The sequence below is a fragment of the Lupinus angustifolius genome, unplaced genomic scaffold, assembly GCF_001865875.1.
Source record: "Lupinus angustifolius cultivar Tanjil unplaced genomic scaffold, LupAngTanjil_v1.0 Scaffold_215_48, whole genome shotgun sequence".
Taxonomy (NCBI): Eukaryota; Viridiplantae; Streptophyta; class Magnoliopsida; order Fabales; family Fabaceae; genus Lupinus; species Lupinus angustifolius.
In genome coordinates this window covers 55,896-79,726 of record NW_017727032.1, presented here as the reverse complement: position 1 = coordinate 79,726, position 23,831 = coordinate 55,896, and the positions used below count along the sequence as shown (strand labels likewise).

General features: G+C 35.4%; 1 protein-coding gene across 1 annotated transcript; it reads left to right on the top strand.

The window, feature by feature from the left end:
• Positions 1–200: 200 nt before the first annotated feature.
• On the top strand, positions 201–22,973 carry LOC109340645 (tetratricopeptide repeat protein 27-like). The gene is given in 20 exon segments (XM_019578363.1): positions 201–696; positions 1,071–1,200; positions 1,820–2,151; positions 3,081–3,162; positions 3,238–3,544; positions 4,578–4,636; positions 4,954–5,043; positions 10,651–10,742; positions 10,869–10,967; positions 11,071–11,148; positions 12,126–12,210; positions 12,308–12,366; positions 12,850–12,919; positions 13,407–13,498; positions 19,606–19,668; positions 19,817–19,883; positions 21,815–22,087; positions 22,306–22,428; positions 22,593–22,745; positions 22,878–22,973. Coding segments are annotated over 20 exon segments (2,766 nt in total). The 5' UTR covers positions 201–280.
• The last annotated feature ends 858 nt before the right edge of the window (positions 22,974–23,831 follow it).

Here is a 23,831-nt window from a genome sequence, read left to right as displayed (position 1 = left end):
AAATAAAATAATCCCTTTAGTTTGTAAAATAAAATAATGAGTATGCACAGGACATCATCCCCTATTCTTTTAATTACTTTATTAAGAATCAATGATAATATCCAACAACATTATCAAATATTTTTTTTTTTATCTAAAATAATATAATCATCACTTTAATATTATATTATAAAGTTTGAAGTAGCAAACCTACCAATAAACCCTAAACCCTTCTTTCCCATAATTTTCAATTTGAAACCATCTTCTTCTTCTTTCTCTAACACACACTGCAGCTTTCACCATGTCTACCCTTCAACCTCTCATCAATTCAATCCGTTCCTACGAGTTACGCCTCATCCGTTCTACTCTCTTTCCTCCACCGTCCGATCCTCTCCCTCAATCTCAACCATCCGATCACCATCTCCACAACCTCATCAACGGTATCCTCGCTTCAATCGAATCAGGCTCTTACCTTGAAGCTCTCACTTCTGAACCTTCTTCTCTCGTCTTCCAACTCGGTCATGACTCGCCCCTCCCGCAACTCGACAACTCAGTGGACTCTGCTGACCGAGTCTACTCCGAGTTACTCAACCGCGCTGAATTATTCGTACGATACGATTCGTTGGATAATGAGGCTGATAAGGCTTCCAGGGTGGTGCTCGTGGTGTGCATTGCCATTGCCGCGTTTCTAGGGTTTACACAATGTAACTTCACAGGGTAAAAAAATGATACTGAAATTGAAGTTCATAATGGTTAAAATGGAAAACTAAACTGAAATTGCACTTTGTAACGAATCTTGTTTTTGAGAACTACAATCACATCACTATTACAATGTTTTAAATAAGGGTTTCAGAAACTTCGAAAACCTTGATATTTCGGATATTAGCTGTCAATGCGGTTGCTATCCTTGACATATTAGTGTCTGTAGCAGTTGTCGACCTGATTAATCACTTACCTTCCTTCGGGTGTTAAGTGATTGTACCTTATGAAGCAAGATGGTGTCGAGTGTAATTAATCTAAAGTTATGAGGAGATGAATGTAATTTTACCATGTGAGAAGTAGTTGATGAATTTGAATTTGAAATGTTGTAGGCCTTTGAAGGGTTTGCCAAGATGCCCTCTGCCATTGGAAGTTGGTGAATTTACAGAATGGGACAATTGGGCGCGCAATCAGCTTATGTCTGCTGGCTCTGACTTGCTTGGAAAGTTCTCAAATCTTCAGGTACTGTACTAATGCATCTTTAGGTACAAGTATGTCATTTAGTTTTCGGGAATCTGTCTTGGAAATGTTTTCTAGTGCTTTTTTGTTGAAAATTGAGATATAAGATTTGTTGTTGTTATTGATTTGGTTACCGAACTCCTCCTTGGATAAATTTGTTACTCTGTTTAAACTGATAATAAATTAATTTTTTTATATTCTTTCAACTTTCCAGCTCATTTTTGGTGCTAGAACATAATCGAGAAGCCACCTGTCTAAGCTTTGTCATGAAAATATGTGTTCTTTTGATATGAAATCACTTCTGACATTTATATGGTTGTTTGTTTGGAGTTTTACTAATAAGCAGAAGCTGAAAAAATTAATCAGAAATTCAGCTTTTATGAGAAGTTATATTTGTCAGCTTCTTAAAAACCACCTTTTTAAGAAATGGGTCTTAAATGTGGGATGGTACCCAAATGAACAATCTCCACAATTGATAGCTCTTGCTCCTAGCTAATTGTCGGTCTCAACCTGATATCTGTTGACAAGGCTATTTATAGGTGTTGCCCCTTAAAGTTCATTTGCTTGTCGCCTCTCTCCCTCTTCTAATTTTAATTGTCTGTTTCTCACTGTTCTTTTGTAGTATATAGTTTTTGCTAAGATGTTGCTTATGCGGATGAAAGATTTATTATTTCAAGGAACAACATCTTCTACAATTGAGATTAGAAGCCTTTCATGGTGGCTTGCGAGGATTTTGCTTCTTCAACAGAGAATTTTGGATGAGCGGTCTTCTTCTTTGTGTGATATGTTACATGTTCATATGGGCCAAGCTTTACAGCACTTTAGCTCTTCAGAAGAAGTTAAAAGTTATTGGGTTTCTAATTTACGTGATGGAGAGAGCTTAGATATTGTCTCCATGTTGCATTTAGAGGCTGGAATTATGGAGTATGCCTATGGACGAGTGGACTCTTGCAGGTGAGTTACTTTTGGAATTTTCATTTTCCGATTTTGTTTCATATGGTATGGTGGTTCTTTCTATAACATGATTAGGATGGCAATTTTGCTTGTACTTTTTAGTGTTTGGTGAGACTTGTTCATCTAGCTCCCCTTGTGGGGCTTGATGGGCTGTGTTTTATTGATTTGACAACATGCATTTTTTTTGGATTTGAAGAAGAAATTCATTAAGAAAGAAGGAATAGATATACAAAGATAGGAGGATAAATTATCATCCACAAAACTAAACTACCATGAGAAAATATAAATGATGGACCAGTGCAATTTTTATAGAGGAAAGGTTATAGACTAGAAACACTTTCATGAAAGAGATGCCACATACCCAAATATCATCGCTAAATCTAATTTTATAACCATCACCCAATTTTAAGGAATCAACAGGAAGAAAACTATCTTAACAAAGTAAATTAAATTTCTGAGTGCTTTCGTAAATAACAATAAGCACCAGATTGGCATCTCACCCATACTGTTTCAAACCAGACTTGCAGCAAACAACTTAGTAACATGAGGAAGAAGACTCTTGAGGAAAACTATATAACCACCAAAGTGATGATTTTAGCCACCAAGTTGCTCAACCTCAAGCATGTTATAGAAAGAACCACCATACCAAAGTGTGATTCCAGTACTCCTGAAGCTAACTTGCATCAGAAATGGCATCCAAAAGCACTAGATTGCTTTCATAAATAACAATAATCATTTGCCTTAAGCACCAGAGTGCTTTCATAAATAACAATAAGCACCAGATTGTGTTTGTAAATTAAATCCCCACTAGTTATTTTCCATTGAGTTGTAAGGACCTTGAAGTCTAAAATATATGATTATATGTTGGATTTGGAAGTTTCAAAATAAGTTTTTTTATAATGTCATGCTGAAGCACCTTATCGTATCAGGAAACATTTTGAGTCTGCTGAGATGGCAACTGGGCTTCAGCTTTCAGTGACTGGGGCACTTGGTTTCCGTACTGTACATCAGGTAAGCATAGTGAATTGCATGATAAGAATTTATCGTGGAACTTACCTTTTAATATGTAATTATTCTTGGACATAGGTAGAACCAAAGGCTCAAAGGGTACTTGTTACAAACACAAGTTCATCAAACAATTTCATGGGAAATGGCATCCAAAAGTGTGATTCCAGTACTCCTGAAGCTAACTTGCATCAGCGTGAAACCTGTGAAGCATCTGACATACTTATAATACCAAAGTTGTTAGAAAATGGTGACAACTCTAAAACTAGGCCACAAGGCAGCGAAAATGGTGCTCACACTACTACTAGCTTGACAGCGACACAACAGGCTGTAATTCTTGCACATTGCCTTCTAATTGAGAGGAGCTCCCGACAAGATGAATTGCAAAGTATGTAGCTTTAATTTGTACATGCATGCATGATAAAGTTTAGCATGTCCATACTGTCATATAAACCTTTTTTTACTCTTTTAAATTTGAAAATACCTCTGCTTCTGTACAAAGTGGTCTTCTAGCCTATTTATGATGTTCAGCTAAGGCTTAAGTTAAAAAAGTATGGAGATCAGTGAAATTGACTCAACAACTGTGCTTTTAGGTTACTGTTTCAATTCTGTACAACAGTGTTTTGAATTTAAGTTTTTAAATTTGCATTACTATAGTTTAAAGGGTGCCACATATCAAAAGTTTGGGTGGGTAATTGCCAAAACTGAATCTACAGGCTGTCAAAGAGGTTAATTGCAATGTCACCATGTTTTTCTGTTAAGCTTATACTGTCTTTATCTTTGGTGTCTGATAAGAGGAGATCTACCTCTGAAGTATAAATACCAATTTCTTGGTTTTTTGTTTTTCAAAGTTGATCTGGTATCCATTTAAAATTTGAGCTTAGTTTAAAACTTTTAGGATCCATACTTGAGAAACAAGTTCTTCATCTTCACGTTTGATCACTGTTGGGACAACGGTCAGTGTATGCTGCTCAGAAAGGTTGGATTGGCATGTTTGTAGTTAAACTAGTATGGTAGTTAGTGATATCTTTCCCTTTTACTCCTGCTGCTGTTGACCTTTCATTGGAAGGTGGTCATCTATACGTAGATGATTATCCATTTAAGACCTCTCCATCTCCATGGCTTGTGACTTGTCTTGACTCTTAACCATTTAATGGGGCAACCTCTCTTCCCTCTGAGCTTTTTTCACCAAAAAAGAAAATTGAAGATAATATCATTTCCTCCCCAACTTCTTTGCACTTTTACTGTGATAATGCCTAATCATAGCCTTCTGTTTCATATATTTCTCTTCATTCCCCTTCCTTGTAAGACTATTTATATTTCTACTCTAAAAAGCACTTATTTTCTTGAAAAGAGAGAAGCAAAATGGCTATGAGTGTACTAGTTGTTAACTGAATTGTTGGCTTGTGACTGTGTTTCAGGATGGGATATGGCTCCTTATATTGAGGCAATTGATTCACAGCATTTGTTTTACTTCATTGTAAGTAGACAAAAGTAATCTACAACTTATATCTAGTTTTTCATCTGCACCTTTCTTCTTTTGGGGATGGAGGTGATTTCTGATGTCTGTATGTTTTCATATGTCCTTCAATTTAGAAGTTATTGTTTTATTTATTAAAATTGTCAGGTGTCCAGTCTTGAATTAAAACCATTCCATACCCAAGAAAATATAATTGTTTAGAAACGAGGCTTACCTTGAAGGCAATTTTCTCAATGCTTAGGGTGTTAATGTTCCTATTAGCATATATTTTTTGTAAACTATTATCTGCCTTTGATAAATTTTCATTTCTGATTTAGATACGATGTTTCTGCGATATCTTGCGTATTCGATGGGAGTCATCCCGTAGTCGAACAAAGGAGCGTGCTTTAGTGATGATGGAAAACATGGTATGTGTTGTATTTTGGTTAATACGATAGGTCGATATTTATGTAAGCATAAAGTTTTTTTGCACTCTGTTTTCCTGTAAGCTGCACTGTAACAATTATAATTTTTGATGACTGAAATTTAGACATTAGGCGTCTTACCAGTGAAAAAGATATGTACTAAGCTATCAAATCAATTGATTTATTTTTTATTTTCACAAAAATTGGATCAGATGTCATTTTTCCTCTTGAAGCTACAATTGGTATTCTTTTACTTCTGCATTTGTTCTACACGTTTCATGCCATTTAATTCTTTTTCAAAAGTGATTGAATTTAATGTATTAGAAGTGTTCTAGTTATTGATTTTCTATTGCTTAAGTTGTTTAGTCAGTTAGCTTTAGTTAGAGTTTGTTAGAACCGAATCACTCTCTATATAAAGGACTCAGCTCCTCATTGTAAATTCGAATCATAATAATACATTTCTAGATTTACTCTTATCTTCTTTTTCCTTCAACTTCAGAATCCTCTTATCTTAACTTTCTTACATGGTATCACGCTATGGTTGCTACAACCACCAACACTGGAACGATTCCCTCTTCACCACCGCTTTCTCCCTCCACTGCTTCACCGCTTCAAGCTGTTTCTTCTCCTCTAGTTCTTCCTCTTTCGTCTGTGAAATTGACGGAGAAAAATTACTTGATGTGGTGCCATTTCATGCTCGCAACCCTAACCTCCAACAAAGCTAACAAATTCATATTAGGAACAGAGATTCCTCACAGAAGATGATCGTCTAATCAATCATATCAATCCAACATATCTTCGCTGGGAAGAACTGGATCAAACAGTATTTTCGTGGATCCTGAATTCTCTATTTGAAGGACTTCAACCGCGTGTTGTTGGCTGTAGACATTCATGGCAACTCTAGGAGGAACTTGATTCCTATTGCAATTCTCAGACGAAAGCGCACAGTCGCCAGATACGTTCTCAGCTTCGTTCCATCTCACAGGGTTCGAGTTCGATTTCTAAATACTTCACAACAATCAAGGGACTTGTGGATGCTCTAATCTACATCGGCACACCGATTTCAACTACTGAACACATCGATTATATTCTCGATGGACTTAATGAGGAGTATCAACCAGTTATCACCTCTATCGAAAGTCAGTTGGATCTTCCTTCTATTCATAACCTTGAATCTTTCTTGCTTACCTTTGAATCTCGGCTTGAGAAGAATAAAGGTAAAGCGCTCTCAAATGCTCTCTCGGCTAATGTTGTTGTTCATTCTACCTCACCTCCGTCCTCAAAAACGATTAATTCGTTCTCAAGACAACATATAGTTCCATCACAAACTCCACCATCACACTTCTCGCCAAGGTCTGAATCGCAATATCCACTTTTCACTGCTGGTTATGGAAGTTTTATTGGCTATCGAGGAAGTTGTGGTGGTGGTCCGAAGGAGGAAGAGGTTCTGGACGCTTCTCTTCGTTGTTCTGCATTTACTGCAATAGATCCAGTCATGATGTCTTCTCTTGCTACTATGCTCCACCAAATTTTGGTGCATCTTATTCCCTTCCTTATCCATTGCCACGTAAGCAATCGTCTCATTTTCTCATTCAGAATGGGCCTCATTTACGTTTTCCAGCCCATTTTCTTCCCGACTTCACCAATGATTTTTACTCTAGGCCTCCTCAATCATACAATTATGGACCCTCTTATTATCAAACTCATGACACTTCTCTACTTGGGCCTGACCCAAATCATTCTGCAAGACAATCACTCCCTCATTATGCAATGACTGCAACAACACCACATCACATTACACCTTCTGCCATGAACACCAAGAAAGTCATGTGGTACCCTGACTCTGGGGCCACCAATCACTTGACTGTTGATCCAGATTTGTTCCATGAACCAACTGAAATGTTCTCTCATGATCAGGTATACATGGGTACTGGAATGAGTATTCCTATTATTTATGTTGGCACCTCTTATTTCACCATTGCTGCTAATTCACATAATACCTTCCAATTAAATAATCTTTTTCTTGTTCCTCTATTACCAAGAACCTTTTGATTGTGCCACAATTTGCAAAAGATAACTGTTGCTACTTTGAATTTCATCCTAATGTTTGTTATGTAAAATCACAGGATTCTACTGAGATATTACTGAAAGGATTTCTCACCAAGGAAAGACTCTATGCTTTCCGAGGTGTTCTTCCCACTTTTGTGTCTTCCTGTGCTGTTGCTTCTTCTAGCAGTAATAGGTCTAGTTCTGGTGTTTGTAATGAGTCTAACTCATTATCTTGTAATAAATCTAGTTCTACTATGTGTAATGAGCCTAGCTCACATACTTCATTATTTTCGCTTCGGCATTTTAGGTTGGGTCATCCCCATGAATCCGTTGTTAAGAATATTTTGAAAAATTGTAAAATCTCACTAATAAAATTGTGTTTGATTTCTATTCATCTTGTTGCATTGGTAAATCACATAGACTTCATTCTGCAAATTCCTCTACTGTTTACAAATCCTCTTTTGATTTAGTCTATGTTGATCTATGGGGTCCTGCACCTGTTTATTCTAAAACAAGTTTTAGGTATTACTTCTCCATTGTGGATGCCCACACCATGCACACATGGATTTTTCTACTCAAACAGAAATCTGAAACAGTGAAATCTGAAACACTCACTGTTTCAGTATTTCTTGACCTATGTCCATACTCAATTTAAGCTCACCATTAAAGCTGTTCAAAGTGACTATGGGGTGATTTTTGACCATTTACTAAATTCCTTAGAAGTCATGGGATTGTTCATAGGGTTTCTTGTCCTCATACTCACCACCAACAAGGTACTGTGGAAAGGAAATATAGGCATATTGTACAAATTGGGCTAACTTACTAGCTCACTCTCATCTTCCCTTAAATCTATGGTATCATGCCTTTACAACAATTGTTTTCCTCATTAATAGACTACCCTCAGTTACTCTTAACAATCAATCTCCTCTTGAACTTCTTTTTGGTCATCCACCAGATTATAAATTGTTCAAGGTCTTTGGTTGTGTCTGCTTTCCTCTTCTCATGTCCTATAATAGACATAAGCTTTATCCTAGAAGTTCAGAATGTACCTTCCTTGGCTACTCCTCTAGTCACAAAGGGTACAAGTGCATGTCACATGATGGAAAGATCTATATCTCAAAAGATGTTATCTTTAATGATAATGTCTTTCATTTTGCACTTAAAAGAAAGGACCAATCCAACAGTGATATTAGTCACTCAACTTCATCTCTCACTGGTTGTCACATATCTCCCATATTCAATCCTTATGTTGCATATACTCTGTCTACAGAGACCTCCAACTTTACAAATAATTCTGGTTCTATTCCTGTACATAATTCTCCTATTTCCTTCTCATCTCAAAACTCCCAGTCTCCCTCACTAACTACCAATCCCACACTGGAACCAAACAGTCTTGCTTCTGCTTCTGCTAACCATTTACCCTTGACTACTTTTGCTCCACTGTCTTCTTATCCCATGCAGACAAGATCAAAATATGGGATATTCAAAACTATATATCCTAGAGTTCACCTTGCTCAGTGTGAGCCTGTGAGTGCCAAAGCTGCATTAGCTATCCCTGTATGGCAACAAGCAATGCAAATGGAATATGATGCACTCATGAAATTGGGAACATGGTCTCTAATGCCTCTACCACCTCACAAGACAGTCATTGGATGCAAATGAGTTTTTAGAGTTAAATAAAATCCAGATGGAACAGTCAACAAGTACAAAACTAGGTTGGTTGCAAACGGGTTTCATCAGAGGCAAGGAGTGGACTATAATGAAACATTTTCTCTCGTTGTCAAGCCAATCACAATTAGGGTACTTCTTACCCTTGCTGTTTCTCATCAATGGATGATTGAGCAACTTGACATAAACAATGCCTTCTTAAATACATTCTTGATGAAGAAGTCTACATGAATCGACCATTGGGGTTTCAAAACAAGGACAAATCCCTGGTGTGCAAGCTCCACGAAGCCATCTATGGTCTAAAACAAGCTCCAAGGCAATGGTTTGAGAGGTTAAAAGGTTCCTTACTCAAGCTTGGTTTTCAAATTAGCAAATGTGATAATTCCCTTTTCATTCACACATCTAAGACCTATAAACTGTATGTTTTGGTATATGTTGATTACATAATTGTCACTGGATCATCCTCCTCACATGTTCAGAATCTTATCAAGGATCTAAGTTCAACATTTGCTCTCAAACAGCTAGGACCTTTGGATTACTTTCTTGGTATTCAAGTCAAACACAAAAAGAATGGATCTTTGTTTTTATCTCAAGCTAAATACATCTACGATCTTCTTGAAAGAGCTAACCTCTCTTCATCTAAGTCTCTCCCTACACCAGTGGCTAGCAATTGTAAACTAACTAAGCATGAAACTGATTTCTTTGAAGATCCTACTTTCTACAGGTCCGTTGTTGGTGCCCTTCATTATACAACAGTCACCAGGCCAGATATCACCTACTGTGTGAACAAGGTGTGTCAATTCCTTGACAAACCTTGCAATTCTCACTGGACAACAGTAAAAAGAATCCTTAGATATCTCCAAGGGACTCAAAATATGGGATTAACAGTTAAACCTGCTGGACACCTATCCAATCTATCCATTGTAGCCTTTTGTGATGCTGATTGGGCTTCAGATATTGATGATAGAAAGTCTACCTCTGGTGCTTGTTTCTACTTGGGTCCTAATGTTGTCACCTGGTGGTCAAATAAACAACATACTATATCTAGATCCAGCACTGAGGCTGAATATAGAGCTTAGCCTTGGCTTCTCAAGAAATCATGTGGCTTGAGTCTCTACTCAAAGAATTACATGTCACCTATCAAAGTCCTATCATCTTCTATGACAACTTAAGCACAGTAGCCATGTCTCACAATCTAGTGTTGCACAACTGTACCAAGCACATTGAACTAGATTTGTATTTTGTCAGAAACAAAATACAAAACAAGACACTCACTGTGAAGTACATTCTCTCAGAGTTTCAGACTGCTGATATTTTCACAAAGCCTCTACCTAACACTCAATTCATTACTCTCAGAAATCAGCTAAGAATTCAAGACTGCAACTCAGCAGATTAAGCAGAACTGCATCATCTGAGGAGTCTTGAATTCAGAGGGATATATTACAAGTTTTTTAGTTATTGATTTTCTATTGCTTAAGTTGTTTAGTCAGTTAGCTTTAGTTAGAGTTTGTTAGAACTGAATCACTCTCTATATAAAGGACTCAACTCCTCATTGTAAATTAGAATCATAATAATACATTTCTAGATTTACTCTTATCTTCTTTCTCTCTCAATTTCAGAATCCTCTTATCTTTCCTTTCTTACATAATAGGAGGGACTATAAGGTGAAATTTATAAAAGATTCACACACAAACAGGCTTCTTTCATTCAAAGACCAAAAGATGCAAAGAGGCTAACTTTTTATTTATTATAATACATTGAAGTTATTTCAATCCTTATACCTGTGAAAGTTTTTTTTATAATCTGGCTTCAACATGTGTTTTGTATTTACTTGTTCATTGTAGATTGCTATTGCTGTAAGGCCTGATAAATATATACTAAATTTTTTTCTAGGTGCAACGCATTTATGAGTCTTCTCCAGCAGTAGCAGAAAGAACTCCTCTCAGTTGTGGTGTTTATATGCCCAGTGTTCCTGCATTGAGAAAGTATAACTTTTGCTTTGTAGACATGACAACCATAATGACCCTCCTAAATATATATATGTATATTATTTATTTTGTAAAAGTCACATCACTCCTTTATCGCCTTGTTACTTTTACCTCCAATTTCAGGGAATATGGTGAACTTTTGGTGCGCTGTGGTTTGATAGGGGAGGCATTGAAAGTATTTGAAGATTTGGAATTATGGGATAATCTCATACACTGCTATTGGTATGATAACACCTGTGATGAATAAGCCAAATGAATTCTTTTCTATCACTCTTCACCCTTCATTGGCAGTGTGGTCTTATTTTATATCTGTTTTGGAAAACAGCCTACTGGAGAAGAAAGCAACAGCTGTTGAACTCATCAGGAAACGTCTTTCAGAAAGACCCAATGATCCCAGGTTATGGTATGTTTCTTAGCTTATCTTATTTTCTGTTTCCTTAGTTAGATTGTGATTGCTTTTGAACTACTCTGGCTCTTTCTCTGACAAGATGCGTTTTGGTGTTTGTACTGGACAATCCAATCTTGAGTTAAAGGGGCCTCTCAATACAGTTATGAATGTTTTCTTGCTGAGTATGTTTAGGGATTACAACTAGTGCACAGGCTTTCAAATTTCAATACACCTGTGAATGTGTTTCTCAAGAAGAAAGTCATGAGTTGAAGACCTATCATTTCTTGCTTTGTGCTTCTTTGACCCATATAAATTTTGATGTTTCATTTAAGAATATGGACTGGATGTAAGAAAACGATTCATATTTTAGTTTGTGTATGCTATTACTTGCTGTTAAACTGCACACAATTTGACTTTGAATATCGACAAAAACACATTTAAATTTATATACTTTCTTAAACCAATAGTTTGGATGACACCCCTTTTGATTTTCAAGCCATGTATTTATGACAGATCTTAAGTATTCTAGTAGAATAAATCCACCTTTATTTTTTTTGAAAAATTTATAACTTGGTGCTTTAAATGGTTACTGAGTTCAAGTATGTAGGCCTCTGACTTTCTTTACCTAAGAAGATATTCACTGAGTGCAATTCTTGTTTTATTATGGTATTTCTATGCTAGGCATGCAGAGGGACTGGCATGCTTTGTTGCATATCTCTACCCCCGACTTTAACTGTTTCTTTTTGTTCTTTATTAGGATGTGTTATCCTCTTCTTTGTAAAATTCTATTCCTATCTAATATGTTTCTGTCATTATTAAAAAAACAAATCTTGTTATCTTGTTTATTTTATCTAATCACTTGGCTGATCATGATTCATGAACCAGTCATGATATGATCTAGCTTATACTATATCCTATATAGTATATAATATGAAATAGCAATATAGAAAATTATATTGCAGAATTTATTTCACTCATCCTGATATTTCTAGGTGCTCCCTGGGTGACACTACAACTAATGACGCATGCTATGAAAAAGCTCTGGAAGTTTCAAACAATCGGTCTGCTAGAGCTAAGGTATACCTATGCGCATATTCATGTCTGTATGTTCTACTATTTGCTACTATTGCATTACAAAATTTTAGACTAACATTCTTTTTTCTTTGATTGACAGCGTTCTCTGGCTCGCAGTGCATACAATAGGGGAGACTATGAGACATCTAAAATTTTGTGGTGTGTGTTGTATCCTGAAGCATTCCAAATTTATAACCGTTGTCTTTTTTCATTATTTCATTTGTAGTTTATTTGTTTTCATTGTAAAATTGTTATTTACTCCATGGTGTTAAGTATTATATTAAAATTATAGGGTTTAGATATGGAAGGAGAAAAAAAGAATGCCAAAAATAGTAAACTATATTGATAATATTGTGAATGATGATGTGATTATAATGTGATGATATTATGATACAAAAGAAATAATATCACCCCCTTTTATACTAATACTAGACTCCTAATTAAATAAAGAACAAAACATAAAAGATAAAATAAAGTATTCTCAAACCTAAGAGATCTTCTAAGATATTCTAAGCAAACCTAAGATATAATCATCATAGTATGAGATATTCTCTCTATATCTTAGTATGATGTAGATATTGTCTATAATATAATTTATGATATTATAACATACTTTTATATATTCTAAATTTGTTATGTCAGGGAGTCCGCAATGTCCATGAACTCTATGTATCCAGATGGTTGGTTTGCATTTGGGGCTGCTGCACTGAAGGTAAATTGTATTTTGTCCACTATGCTTGCTTATTATTTATTTTGCTTTTGCACCATCAGGTTTGCAATAAAATGTACATTTTATACCAGTAGGAAACGTCTGAATTCTCATCAGTAAAGTGGGTTTTGCTGTGTTTGACAAGTGGACAAGTGGCAACAATTATATTAGTGTTAGGCCAACCTTGCTGAATTCGACTGGTAGCTGCATGTGTGTTGAATAGGGAAAGATTTTAGTGTAGATAGTTTAATTTTAGGAAGCCCCTTCTGCAATTGTGCACAGATTACCACTTGTGTAGCTGTGTACAATTGTTTATAGATCTATATGCTACAATTTTATGTACAACATCGCTTCAACTGTTTGTCCGAATGAACACCAAATCACCAGTTTCCACTTTTACAATACCTAATGTAGACTTGTCAATCATAGGTTTGTGTTTCTTCTTTTTGTTCTCTTGAAGTAGTCTATACTAACCATGATAGTTTTTCAGGCACGGGATATTGAAAAGGCTCTGGATGCGTTTACTCGTGCTGTTCAACTTGATCCTGACAATGGGGAAGCTTGGAATAACATCGCTTGCTTGTATGAAGTTCTAGCTTTGTTGTTGTAATCAAGTGTAGAAAACAACTTAGTTTGTAGCAGTGTATAAACAATATTTTTTGCAAACCCACACGTATATGCCACATATATGCAAAATTGTCTTTCCATTTTTGGGTCCATCAGAATTTAGGTAGCCAAATAAGAAGAAACTCATCCCCTTCCTATAAATTTCACCCTATCTAAGCTTGAACATGAGACCTTCAGCTTCAACGGTAAGGTTGCTTGCCTTGTAACCTGGAGGTCATGGGCTCAAATCTTGAAAATAGTTTCTTCGCTTGTGACAGTAAGGTTGCATACATCTACCCTTCACAGACCTCATTAGGTGAGAGTCTCGTGTACTATACTGTCCTTTTTTATTCATTTGGTGTATCCTTTTACCTCGATGCCACAAATGTTAGCTCAATAAATGGAAATCATTGTATCCAGTCATTGACGAGAAATAATAACCAAGAACAACTAAAGAGCCTTTTCCCATTAGGTGAAGTTAGCTACATGGATCAAATGACACCACAATGTCTTGTCAAAAACAATTCTCGGAAAGGCCATTTAAACCTTAAAAAATTGTCATGTTTTATTAATTTTTGGCCCATAGCTTTTACTTACTATTTATTGTACCTACCATGCAGGCACTCATGAAATTGGGAACATGGTCTCTAATGCCTCTACCACCTCACAAGACAGTCATTGGATGCAAATGAGTTTTTAGAGTTAAATAAAATCCAGATGGAACAGTCAACAAGTACAAAACTAGGTTGGTTGCAAACGGGTTTCATCAGAGGCAAGGAGTGGACTATAATGAAACATTTTCTCTCGTTGTCAAGCCAATCACAATTAGGGTACTTCTTACCCTTGCTGTTTCTCATCAATGGATGATTGAGCAACTTGACATAAACAATGCCTTCTTAAATACATTCTTGATGAAGAAGTCTACATGAATCGACCATTGGGGTTTCAAAACAAGGACAAATCCCTGGTGTGCAAGCTCCACGAAGCCATCTATGGTCTAAAACAAGCTCCAAGGCAATGGTTTGAGAGGTTAAAAGGTTCCTTACTCAAGCTTGGTTTTCAAATTAGCAAATGTGATAATTCCCTTTTCATTCACACATCTAAGACCTATAAACTGTATGTTTTGGTATATGTTGATTACATAATTGTCACTGGATCATCCTCCTCACATGTTCAGAATCTTATCAAGGATCTAAGTTCAACATTTGCTCTCAAACAGCTAGGACCTTTGGATTACTTTCTTGGTATTCAAGTCAAACACAAAAAGAATGGATCTTTGTTTTTATCTCAAGCTAAATACATCTACGATCTTCTTGAAAGAGCTAACCTCTCTTCATCTAAGTCTCTCCCTACACCAGTGGCTAGCAATTGTAAACTAACTAAGCATGAAACTGATTTCTTTGAAGATCCTACTTTCTACAGGTCCGTTGTTGGTGCCCTTCATTATACAACAGTCACCAGGCCAGATATCACCTACTGTGTGAACAAGGTGTGTCAATTCCTTGACAAACCTTGCAATTCTCACTGGACAACAGTAAAAAGAATCCTTAGATATCTCCAAGGGACTCAAAATATGGGATTAACAGTTAAACCTGCTGGACACCTATCCAATCTATCCATTGTAGCCTTTTGTGATGCTGATTGGGCTTCAGATATTGATGATAGAAAGTCTACCTCTGGTGCTTGTTTCTACTTGGGTCCTAATGTTGTCACCTGGTGGTCAAATAAACAACATACTATATCTAGATCCAGCACTGAGGCTGAATATAGAGCTTAGCCTTGGCTTCTCAAGAAATCATGTGACTTGAGTGTCTGCTCAAAGAACTACAGGTCACCCATCAAACTCCTATCATCTTCTGTGACAACTTAAGCATAATAGTCATGTCTCACAATCCAGTGTTGCACAACCGTACCAAGCACATTGAACTAGATTTGTATTTTGTTAGAGACAAAATACAAAACAAGACACTCACTGTGAAGTACATTCTCTCAGAGTTTCAGACTGCTGATATTTTCACAAAGCCTCTACCTAACACTCAATTCATTACTCTTAGAAATCAGCTAAGAATTCAAGACTGCAACTCAGCAGATTAAGCAGAACTGCATCATCTGAGGAGTCTTGAATTCAGAGGGATATATTACAAGTTTTTTAGTTATTGATTTTCTATTGCTTAAGTTGTTTAGTCAGTTAGCTTTAGTTAGAGTTTGTTAGAACTGAATCACTCTCTATATAAAGGACTCAACTCCTCATTGTAAATTAGAATCATAATAATACATTTCTAGATTTACTCTTATCTTCTTTCTCTCTCAATTTCAGAATCCTCTTATCTTTCCTTTCTTACATAATAGGAGGGACTATAAGGTGAAATTTATAAAAGATTCACACACAAACAGGCTTCTTTCATTCAAAGACCAAAAGATGCAAAGAGGCTAACTTTTTATTTATTATAATACATTGAAGTTATTTCAATCCTTATACCTGTGAAAGTTTTTTTTATAATCTGGCTTCAACATGTGTTTTGTATTTACTTGTTCATTGTAGATTGCTATTGCTGTAAGGCCTGATAAATATATACTAAATTTTTTTCTAGGTGCAACGCATTTATGAGTCTTCTCCAGCAGTAGCAGAAAGAACTCCTCTCAGTTGTGGTGTTTATATGCCCAGTGTTCCTGCATTGAGAAAGTATAACTTTTGCTTTGTAGACATGACAACCATAATGACCCTCCTAAATATATATATGTATATTATTTATTTTGTAAAAGTCACATCACTCCTTTATCGCCTTGTTACTTTTACCTCCAATTTCAGGGAATATGGTGAACTTTTGGTGCGCTGTGGTTTGATAGGGGAGGCATTGAAAGTATTTGAAGATTTGGAATTATGGGATAATCTCATACACTGCTATTGGTATGATAACACCTGTGATGAATAAGCCAAATGAATTCTTTTCTATCACTCTTCACCCTTCATTGGCAGTGTGGTCTTATTTTATATCTGTTTTGGAAAACAGCCTACTGGAGAAGAAAGCAACAGCTGTTGAACTCATCAGGAAACGTCTTTCAGAAAGACCCAATGATCCCAGGTTATGGTATGTTTCTTAGCTTATCTTATTTTCTGTTTCCTTAGTTAGATTGTGATTGCTTTTGAACTACTCTGGCTCTTTCTCTGACAAGATGCGTTTTGGTGTTTGTACTGGACAATCCAATCTTGAGTTAAAGGGGCCTCTCAATACAGTTATGAATGTTTTCTTGCTGAGTATGTTTAGGGATTACAACTAGTGCACAGGCTTTCAAATTTCAATACACCTGTGAATGTGTTTCTCAAGAAGAAAGTCATGAGTTGAAGACCTATCATTTCTTGCTTTGTGCTTCTTTGACCCATATAAATTTTGATGTTTCATTTAAGAATATGGACTGGATGTAAGAAAACGATTCATATTTTAGTTTGTGTATGCTATTACTTGCTGTTAAACTGCACACAATTTGACTTTGAATATCGACAAAAACACATTTAAATTTATATACTTTCTTAAACCAATAGTTTGGATGACACCCCTTTTGATTTTCAAGCCATGTATTTATGACAGATCTTAAGTATTCTAGTAGAATAAATCCACCTTTATTTTTTTTGAAAAATTTATAACTTGGTGCTTTAAATGGTTACTGAGTTCAAGTATGTAGGCCTCTGACTTTCTTTACCTAAGAAGATATTCACTGAGTGCAATTCTTGTTTTATTATGGTATTTCTATGCTAGGCATGCAGAGGGACTGGCATGCTTTGTTGCATATCTCTACCCCCGACTTTAACTGTTTCTTTTTGTTCTTTATTAGGATGTGTTATCCTCTTCTTTGTAAAATTCTATTCCTATCTAATATGTTTCTGTCATTATTAAAAAAACAAATCTTGTTATCTTGTTTATTTTATCTAATCACTTGGCTGATCATGATTCATGAACCAGTCATGATATGATCTAGCTTATACTATATCCTATATAGTATATAATATGAAATAGCAATATAGAAAATTATATTGCAGAATTTATTTCACTCATCCTGATATTTCTAGGTGCTCCCTGGGTGACACTACAACTAATGACGCATGCTATGAAAAAGCTCTGGAAGTTTCAAACAATCGGTCTGCTAGAGCTAAGGTATACCTATGCGCATATTCATGTCTGTATGTTCTACTATTTGCTACTATTGCATTACAAAATTTTAGACTAACATTCTTTTTTCTTTGATTGACAGCGTTCTCTGGCTCGCAGTGCATACAATAGGGGAGACTATGAGACATCTAAAATTTTGTGGTGTGTGTTGTATCCTGAAGCATTCCAAATTTATAACCGTTGTCTTTTTTCATTATTTCATTTGTAGTTTATTTGTTTTCATTGTAAAATTGTTATTTACTCCATGGTGTTAAGTATTATATTAAAATTATAGGGTTTAGATATGGAAGGAGAAAAAAAGAATGCCAAAAATAGTAAACTATATTGATAATATTGTGAATGATGATGTGATTATAATGTGATGATATTATGATACAAAAGAAATAATATCACCCCCTTTTATACTAATACTAGACTCCTAATTAAATAAAGAACAAAACATAAAAGATAAAATAAAGTATTCTCAAACCTAAGAGATCTTCTAAGATATTCTAAGCAAACCTAAGATATAATCATCATAGTATGAGATATTCTCTCTATATCTTAGTATGATGTAGATATTGTCTATAATATAATTTATGATATTATAACATACTTTTATATATTCTAAATTTGTTATGTCAGGGAGTCCGCAATGTCCATGAACTCTATGTATCCAGATGGTTGGTTTGCATTTGGGGCTGCTGCACTGAAGGTAAATTGTATTTTGTCCACTATGCTTGCTTATTATTTATTTTGCTTTTGCACCATCAGGTTTGCAATAAAATGTACATTTTATACCAGTAGGAAACGTCTGAATTCTCATCAGTAAAGTGGGTTTTGCTGTGTTTGACAAGTGGACAAGTGGCAACAATTATATTAGTGTTAGGCCAACCTTGCTGAATTCGACTGGTAGCTGCATGTGTGTTGAATAGGGAAAGATTTTAGTGTAGATAGTTTAATTTTAGGAAGCCCCTTCTGCAATTGTGCACAGATTACCACTTGTGTAGCTGTGTACAATTGTTTATAGATCTATATGCTACAATTTTATGTACAACATCGCTTCAACTGTTTGTCCGAATGAACACCAAATCACCAGTTTCCACTTTTACAATACCTAATGTAGACTTGTCAATCATAGGTTTGTGTTTCTTCTTTTTGTTCTCTTGAAGTAGTCTATACTAACCATGATAGTTTTTCAGGCACGGGATATTGAAAAGGCTCTGGATGCGTTTACTCGTGCTGTTCAACTTGATCCTGACAATGGGGAAGCTTGGAATAACATCGCTTGCTTGTATGAAGTTCTAGCTTTGTTGTTGTAATCAAGTGTAGAAAACAACTTAGTTTGTAGCAGTGTATAAACAATATTTTTTGCAAACCCACACGTATATGCCACATATATGCAAAATTGTCTTTCCATTTTTGGGTCCATCAGAATTTAGGTAGCCAAATAAGAAGAAACTCATCCCCTTCCTATAAATTTCACCCTATCTAAGCTTGAACATGAGACCTTCAGCTTCAACGGTAAGGTTGCTTGCCTTGTAACCTGGAGGTCATGGGCTCAAATCTTGAAAATAGTTTCTTCGCTTGTGACAGTAAGGTTGCATACATCTACCCTTCACAGACCTCATTAGGTGAGAGTCTCGTGTACTATACTGTCCTTTTTTATTCATTTGGTGTATCCTTTTACCTCGATGCCACAAATGTTAGCTCAATAAATGGAAATCATTGTATCCAGTCATTGACGAGAAATAATAACCAAGAACAACTAAAGAGCCTTTTCCCATTAGGTGAAGTTAGCTACATGGATCAAATGACACCACAATGTCTTGTCAAAAACAATTCTCGGAAAGGCCATTTAAACCTTAAAAAATTGTCATGTTTTATTAATTTTTGGCCCATAGCTTTTACTTACTATTTATTGTACCTACCATGCAGGCATTCGATCAAGAAAAAGAGCAAGGAGGCCTTCATTGCATTTAAAGAAGCCTTGAAGTTCAAGTTACTTATTTATCCCTTTTATTAAACTGTGTCAAAAATATGGGCATATATGTTACATACTTAGATGCACACATACACACAAAATTGTGTTTTGGCTCATAATCATTGCAAATTTAATGTATAATAACACAATGACACTTGGTGACAGACGAAACAGCTGGCAACTCTGGGAGAACTACAGCCATGTTGCTGTTGAAGTTGGCAATATTAGTCAGGTAACTGCTGTTTGTTCTTTTTCGTTTGTTGACCATAACTAGTCTTAGTATATGATTCATATGGGTCTTATATGTGTCTTGAGGCATTAAAATGAAGGATGATAAATGTTTTCTTTGCATGTGAGAACATCCTGTGTGATGATCACTGGTATAAAATACTGGAGTGTTTACTTTGTTGAAATAATCCTAGTTTTAATTTTTAGTTGATCTATGTTGGTCATCTTATATTTTTCTCTAATGATAGGATCCTGGGCAGTTGTTAATGCTAAAACTTGACTGATGTGCTATATGTATTAGTTAATACTAGCTATCTATAGTTTAAGTTTGCATGTTATAGCAGAGTGAACTTTTAATAACTAGTGCCAGTTTGGAATCTCAACTCCGTGTGAAAAATAAATTCCTGCATTGAATGTGCTACTGGTGTTTTTCTACTACTATCAAATATGAATTTAAGTAAAAGTGATGAAAAAAATTCAGTGTATGGGACTAGGGTGGGTCACTAATCAAGGTAGTTAAAATCGAGATTTACTTAGGATCGGGAGGACAACTAAAGATCGTAAACGTAGAATCGTAACACGACTCATAAGATTCTACAAATAAATATATATATATATAAATAATAATTCGTAAGTTATAATATTAAAGATATTCAAAATAATAAACATAGTATTTGAATAACACAAATTCAAGTCATAAGGTAATACATATTATAACTCATAATAGCAAAATAGCCAACCAACTACATCAGTTCCAAGTAAAAAAAATAAATTAGGGTTTTATAGCCACTCAATTCATGTTTTAATCAAGTTCATGGGTTATAAAAGATATTGGGCTTAAGAATGGGTTAACAACAGCCCATCATAATGCTTTTTTTATAAATAAAAAAGTATGATTTTCAACAAACCCATAAGTCATAATAATTAATAGCAAAATAACTCAACTAAACAAATTCCAAGTAAAAATCACAGTGTTCATGTTTTAATTAAATTTATGGGTTAAAAAAAGCATTGGACTTAAGAGGATGGGCTAAGAGCCCATATGCTTTTTAATAAATAAAAATATTAGGGTTTTCAACAAACCGGGTCGCAATGACCCGGTTAGCTTCTTCTCTACTACCCACGACGGCAGAATAGAAGAGATAGAGAGAAAGCAATGATTGTTGCAGATTGCACGATGAGAGAGAGAGAAAGTGAAGCAGAGATGGAGAGAAAGAGGTTTAGGGGTCGGTGGGTTCGTAGATTCCACTGGCTTTATGCATCCACACGATGATCCCATCGATCCCACGGAGGCGTGACCAAGACTAAGATCAAGCACGGAGTGAGGGTCAAGGATCGTAAGAACGTGCGATCTCACGAGTTGGATCGCGATTTTGACTACCATGTCACTAATTGAATTTACAAAAGCTCTTTGTTTAGTTAAACCAGTATTATCCCTATAACGGGAGCACATCTGTTGTGTCACAGTTTGTTTAGTGTGCCGTTTCATGTTCCATGGGCTTGTGATTGGTTAAAAAAATACTTAATAATTAAATTTTAACTTAAATATTTTTTTTTTTGACCAATCACAAGCCCATGGCACATGGAGTGATACAAACTGCGGGACAGCAGATGTGTACCCCCTATAACAAGGCACATGAAATGAAAATATTTTAAAACATTACTATAGTACAAGGTTTTAGGATTCAGGTCTGAAATTTTCAGTGCAATTGTAATTAATATACAAAACCCCCATTCACATGTGTTATAATTTAAGCAGGATATAATGTTGAAACTGATATATGATAGGAAATAAACAAAACCTTTTTTAGTTGAGCAAATATTTTTTTAAATTGAATGCGGAACTTAGAATACAAGATGGGTGTATTACCAAGAAATAACAGTTTATTAAAAAGCATACTTTTGTTGCTTATCAAGTCTGATAAATTCTTTTAGGCATTAGAAGGTGCACAGATGGTTTTGGACTTGTCCAAGAATAAAAGAGTAGATGCTGAATTATTGGAAAAAATCACAAGGGAGGTGGAAGGCAGGCTTCCAACAACTGATTCTCTGGGTCCTCTAACAACTGATAATGAGTGTAGTGCAGATCAATGCCGCGTTGCTGATTCTGGATCAGAACATGCAAAACAAGGATCTGGAGTATCTGTTTCTGGAAGATCACGTGAAACAGAGCATTTAATATCATTACTTGGAAAAGTGTTACAGCAGGTATGCAATTCTATCGAGATTTTGTTTGTTAGATGCGTTGTAGTTAAAGTGATGTATGGACTTCCCCGCTCATGGTAGCATGGCCAGACAGGAATCTCTGCTTAATTATATTTAGCATTGAACTCTGTCAAACTGCATGTGGCTCTGCAAGTTATGTAAAGATGTGTGGTACATGCAAGTTATATGTGTTCACTTTAATAGTTAATACTATGATACAGATAGTTAAACATGGGAATGGATGTGGACCTGATATATGGGGCTTATATGCCAAATGGCACAGAATTAACGGTGACCTTGTGATGTGTTCTGAAGCTCTCTTAAAGCAAGTTAGATCACTCCAGGTACAAGCAGATCTTACATATCTTTTTATTAAAAATATTCCATAAAACATTGATTGCATCATATCATACAATGTCTCACAATTTCATCATTTTTTACATTTTATTTATAACATAATTATTACATATTTTACGTTGTTTGATTGTATTTGATTGTATTCTTCCAGGGATCAGACACATGGAAAGACGAAGATCGCTTCCAAAAGTTCGCAAAAGCATCCTTGGAACTTTGCAAGGTGTACATGGAAATTTCCTCTTCTACTGGCAGTAGGAAAGGATTGTTTACTGCTGAGATGCACCTGAAGAACATCATCAAACAGGCAAGACACTTGTTCTGAAGTTTATGTTTGAGGGTTAAAGAATCCAGGAAACAATGTTCTTTCTTTTCTTTAATTTCTGCATTAAATATACTAAATTATAAAGTTTTTCTAATTTATTACTTGTAGTCTCAGGCTCAGAGCTTCTCTGATACAGAAGAGTTCAGGGATATTCAGGCTTGCTATGATGAAGTGAAAATCAAGCTCCAACCGAATTAAATGGCTTGCTAAAATTTTGTTGAAGGCATTATTCAATTTGTAATGTAAGTTCTAACTTCAAAGTTTTGACATGGTGTCATTAGATTGAAGTTCAACCCAATGAAACCACAGAGGCATATATAATAAGAAGGACTGCATTTAGCTTTCTGATTTTCATCAACAGAGGATATCAAAAGCTTGCTTTCAGAATCCTGCATGCGTTGAATACATGACTGAAAGCAATAAGAATGTGCTCTGTATCATACAGTTTATGTTGTAGCATATTATTTAACATTCTGTAAGGATGGTTATGTTGAAGAGGAAAATAGGCGCCAAATGTACGGCAAAAAAGATAAAAAGGCTACTCAATTTATTGGCATGGATACACCGGTACCTTGAGGATATGTTTGAGTTTATTTTTGGATAGTAGTGCAAGGAATGTGAAGACATCTTTTAAAATGATTTTGGTTTGAATTAAAATGGTTTGATATTCTATTAAAAAAACCAATGATTAGGTTGTCAGAAATTAATTCTACAAAATGAATCTGAGTTGATTTATAAATTTAACTTTTGTTTTGTTGGAGACAACTTACGAAAGTTACATAAATGCTCCAAGTGAAAAGTGCTCAGATCCATTATATGGTTTAGGTTTCGATATATATCATACAATTCCAGCATTTTGCAAACTTCTCTGTCAATTCTGAATCACTATGGGCGACCTTAGCATAAACTACAATTATCAACAATGATGTCAAGATCAAATATAAGCACATTTTTTTATGACACAACTGCTCCTTTTTGTCTCTCTAGCCCATCAAGCTGGACTCATTTTGACAGCTATATATCACAAGGAAATAGCAATAGCAATAGCATCGCACCACATATTGCATT